This window comes from Orycteropus afer, unplaced genomic scaffold (assembly GCF_000298275.1).
Source record: "Orycteropus afer afer isolate SDZICR_OR568_19922 unplaced genomic scaffold, OryAfe1.0 scaffold00069, whole genome shotgun sequence".
NCBI classification, from domain to species: Eukaryota; Metazoa; Chordata; class Mammalia; order Tubulidentata; family Orycteropodidae; genus Orycteropus; species Orycteropus afer.
Window position 1 is genome coordinate 4065265 of NW_006921656.1, and position 4673 is coordinate 4069937.

The 4673-nt window shown below is 47.5% G+C and overlaps 1 protein-coding gene across 1 annotated transcript in view; it reads left to right on the plus strand.

Moving 5' to 3' along the window:
* FAM135B (family with sequence similarity 135 member B) overlaps positions 1-4673 on the plus strand; it is a 171398-nt gene that overhangs the window by 73715 nt on the left and 93010 nt on the right. The window contains exon 3 of the mRNA XM_007940571.1: positions 3999-4138. Within this exon, the coding sequence (XP_007938762.1) occupies positions 3999-4138 (140 nt within the window). The remainder of the gene's footprint in view (positions 1-3998; positions 4139-4673) is intronic.

The following is a 4673-nucleotide window of genomic DNA, read 5'->3' on the forward strand; positions in this document are numbered from 1 at the left end:
GGAGGGTCCTTGTTGAGTTTTGAGCATCTTAGAGGTGCAAAGACATGCGAAGTGTGAGTATCACTCACTTTTGGGGAGAAAGCAGGACAGCCTAAAGCCCTTTTTCTCTCGCCCTCTGGCTTGAATTCCAGAGGGAGCTGTTTGGAGGGCGTTGTTCTGGCAGCGAGGAGCCCTGGGCAAGCTGCCCGTCTCCCCTCGGCCTGTTTCTCTTCTCTCTGGCCTCTCTTCCTCTTCCTTCCCAATGCCCACTCACTCCCCTCCCACCTCCTCCTTTCTTTGTGGCACATGAACATCATCTCCTAAGCATTTGTTGTTGTGGGATGCCAGTTCCCAGTTGCCGGGGAGTCAGTTCCGATTCAGAGACCCCGCACACACGTGTCAGAGCAGAGTTGCTCCACAGGGTTCCCGAGAGGCGGTTCTTCCCAGTAGATTGCCAGGCCTTTCATCTCAGGCCCCTCTGGGGGGATCTGACTGCTGACCTTTCAGTTAGCAGCTGAGCACTTACCCGTTGCCCCACCAGGGACTCGCCCACCTCCTGTTCTTCTGCTCTTTTCCTTTGAGGTGCAAATTCCTTTTTTGTGGGGGCGACATTTACAACGCAAGGTACCAACTCTGATACCCAAACACAGAAAGAGATTTAGGGGCAGACACTGGCCTGTATCCTCTCATTGGACGTCTTGAGTAGAAATCTGGTTGCCAAACAGTAAGTCAAGTTCTAAGGAGAAAACATAGGGCTCTTTGCCCCTTAGCTAGAAAGGGCAGCATCCCTAGGTATAGACCAGACCTTGAAGGTGGACACAGGGTGGACTGTCCTCGTATTCGAGGACCCAGTGCCGAGAACATGCAGGAGGCTGAGCTGCACGCGATGGCTAGTGCTTTTGTCTACCAAGGACAGCTCCAGGAAATGGGCATGTGAGCCAGGGGTGCCTTCTCACAATCAGCTTTGCCGAGGAGAAGAAGGTAGCATTTCCTTCAGAATGTCAGGAAGAGGAGCGAGAAGAATGGTCAGCTATCCCAACATGGGAGGGTGTTGTGGAAGAAGAGAGATTCCCGACAGGGGCAAACAGGACAGGGCTGTCTCAGTGATGTCCAGGGCCCCAACGTTGTCTTGTAACCAGCAAGCCTTTCCTTCTACAAAGACAGCTGTTAGTCCCACAGGGCATTAGAAATGCCATTCTGGGCTTAATGGAGCACCTCGGGATTTGGTGACCTTCAGTAAGTACCACTGAGCCCTGTGGCCTCATTGCCAATCCGCTCAAAATCAGAGGAGCTTAATCTTCCATAAAAATGGAGCCAATGGAAATGTAAGGGCTCAGAGCTCTCTAAACATAATTAAAAATTCGTGGTGCTGGGTATTGGCTGCTCAGGACATGCCTCATCTCAAGGTTCAGTCAAGTTTATCCTCTTTGTGTCTACAACAATGAGGAGATCAGAGCGGCTATGCCTGTTTTGCTAATGAGGAAGCTGGTGGTGTAAGAGGTGATGTGACTTGCTCAAGAAGGCAAATGAGGGACCTGTCTTGCCATCTGTCCCCGCAGCCCTGGACAGCTCAGTGTTGCTCTGACGTTTAGAGTATTTGCTCTGTCTATCCATCCTCTGCCGTGTTGTCATTCTGGCTAGAGCTAGACAGCGATGGAGGAGGGGCTGGGTGCAGCAAATTAAAGCAGAAGGCTTTGATTTGTGAGAATCACCTCTATTTAAAATGTACACCACTTTGTTTCAGCAGGTCTAAGTAGGGCTGCGTGTTGTTTTAGCTGCTATAAAGTCAGTCCCGGATGCGTGGTGACTCTGTGCACACTGGGACAAAACGCTGCCAGTCCTCTGCCACCCCTGTGGTTGGCTGTGGATCTGACCACTGTGGTCCTGGGCTGTGCACTGCCTGATATTTTCAGCTAGATCATCAGGCCTTTCTTCCTTGTCCATCTTGGTCTGGAATCTGCACTGAAACTTGTTCCAAGTCATGGCATCACACAGGCCACTGACAGTGGCTGCAGAGCATTGGCTGGGACTCGAACCTGTGTGTCTTGAATGGAAGGCCAGACTTCCACTACTCTTTCCTTCCTGGTGGAGTATAAGTGGAGCAGGCACGTCTCAGAGGCCTTGGAAATGACTGGGAGTTTTCTTTTGTAGCTGCTATTTCCTGCTTTGAAGCTACAAAGCAGTGTTTGTTTAGCATCACTGTGTGGAGAGGTGGCGTCGATCCCTTCCTTGTCCTTCTTTCTAAAGAATCCTCTAAGCCATCTGGGGATGGTGTATAAGGCGATTGGGTGGCTTTCCTTTGCTGATTGGACTGATTGCCCCTGACATTTCCCTGGCTCTCTATCCTATCGGACTATTTTATTCTTTTAGTATGCCTGGATCATGAACCTACCCTTTGCTAGGAAATGGGGGCATTTCATTAATTTGCCTTCTGAGACTTGATTTTCTCAGCAAGTAAGTGGGTAGATGTGAGGATAAATCCATACAATGCCTCATAATAGAGTAGATACCAAGGCACTTGCCTTTTCCCTGAGTCCTGGGCTCTTCAGTTAGAGAAAAACTTACCCTTGGGATTTTCCATGACGACCACAGGATGTCACACACTGGAAAAACATTTTGTAAACTGTGAGGTACACCATCCTTGGTCCTGGTTCTGAATGGGTCATCATTGTCTTACGGCATGTAACTATTGTAAACTGTGACAAACGCCATCATTGGTCCTGGTTCTGTATGAATCATTGTTGCCTTATAGTGTGTAACTATTTGCACTACTTCCTTCAGAATACTTGTGTTTTCCAGCTCTGCAGTTTATGGCCTGCTTTAGAGAAGTTAGCCCATGCATTCCCCACAATAACTAGTCCTGCTCCATAGATGCAGTAAGTCTCTTACCATCATTGGATAGATTTTTGTCTTCCCAAAGTTCAACTCAACTTTCAAGAAGTGTTTAGGGATTAGACTATATTTAGAAGGCACTGGAGAGCACAAAGCTGAACAAGTACTCCTAAAAAGCTTGGCACTTACGTAATCAGAGTGGGCAAGTTCTTTAAAACCGGCAGTCTGGGTTGATCATTGGGAACTTAACAGTCAAAAAAAAAAAAAGAAAAAAAATTAAAAATAGAAACATAAAAAAGACCAGGTTTACTGGTCCGATAGAGACTGGTGAAACTGCTGTGTCTATGGTCCCTAGTCACCCTTCGGGACTGGAATTGAACTCACTCCAATTGAACTTCTAACCAGACAATAGGCCCATATCCTGACCATTTAGTCCAGGGAGGTTCACGCCTTAGAACAATCAACCATGGGGGGATCAGAAGGGCAGCATTTGCTCAGGGAGTTAGCTCACAGAGGGTAGGAATGCATACGAAAGAAGGACGCAGGAAAAAGGTAACCAAAGAGAAGTGGGCAGAGAGCTGTTACATTGTGGGGATTGCAGTCAATGTCATGAAGCAAAATGTGTATGAATTGTTGAGTGGAAACAAATTTGCTATGTGAAATTTCACCCAAATCACAATAAAAAGAAATTTAAAAATAATAGGAAGGAAGAAAGAAATGGTGGCGTGGGGGCTCTTCTGTGCTTCATAAGCAGTGGCTCCTTGGGGAAGGGCTATGTGGTCATCTAGCCACTCAACGGTGGCTGCTGCAAGCCATCAGAATTCACCTTCTCCAACATGTCAGGTTGTCAGGCCTACATCTACAGGCTTGGTTTTCACCCTGCATTATGACCGTAAAATAGGTTGCATGAGAAGTCCTAGGCCATCTGTCAGCTGCTCCAGATGACACGTGACTTAGCCAAGATCATAGGGCTTGTAGAGTACTGAAGTAGATTCGTCTGAGATGCCAGCCCACATCTATTACCAGAAGCCTTTGTAGCATGGAGTGTTATCCATCTGTACTTTTCATCTTTGGAAATGGGAATGCTTTTGGGGCCGTTATTTTCCTTGAGTGGGACAGACACCAGGTGGGGCCACTGGTCCGGAACAGTGTTGGTGCTCACAGTGCCTGTGTTTCTTGTTTTGCAGAGAGCACTGGTCTCTACTCAGCCTGCATCCACGAGGGCACTGTGCACAGCCGCATCTTTCAGATCCTGTATAGGAACGAAGAGGTGCCCATCAGTGATGTTGTCATCTTCCGAGCTCACTTGCTCTTAGATGGTGAAAGGGTAAGTTGTGGACCTGCTGCCAGTCTCTTGTGTCAGTGGTGTCCCTTGCTGGGTAGGCAGTCTAGAAAGAGGGAGCTATAGAATTTTCTGTGGAATGTGACACCTAGGCATTCGTGATCTTAGAGCATTCATGCACTTATGTATGCATGCATTTATGCATGTTTATCTCTTTATGTGTTTTACTCTGTCTTTCATTCATATACTTCCTCATTACATGTAACCTTAAGTATAAATCATCCCGCCACCTTCTCAGAAATGGGGGGGATGCCTAATCTTTCTTTATACCCCAGTACCTACAACAGGACCACACCATAGATACTTAACAAGGGTGCTTTACTTGGCGAATGAATGAATGAATGAGTTGAACTGAATCCTCCTCATTTTAAGGTCTTTGCAACCTCCTCTGTCCAAACAGAAATGAACAGCCCCCCAGTGCACTGTTTGTCTGTCTCTCAGCCTTCACTCACACCATACATACCCAGACCAGGGCTGAGTCCCATAAAGGCTCACACACACCAAACCCACCCCCAACTCA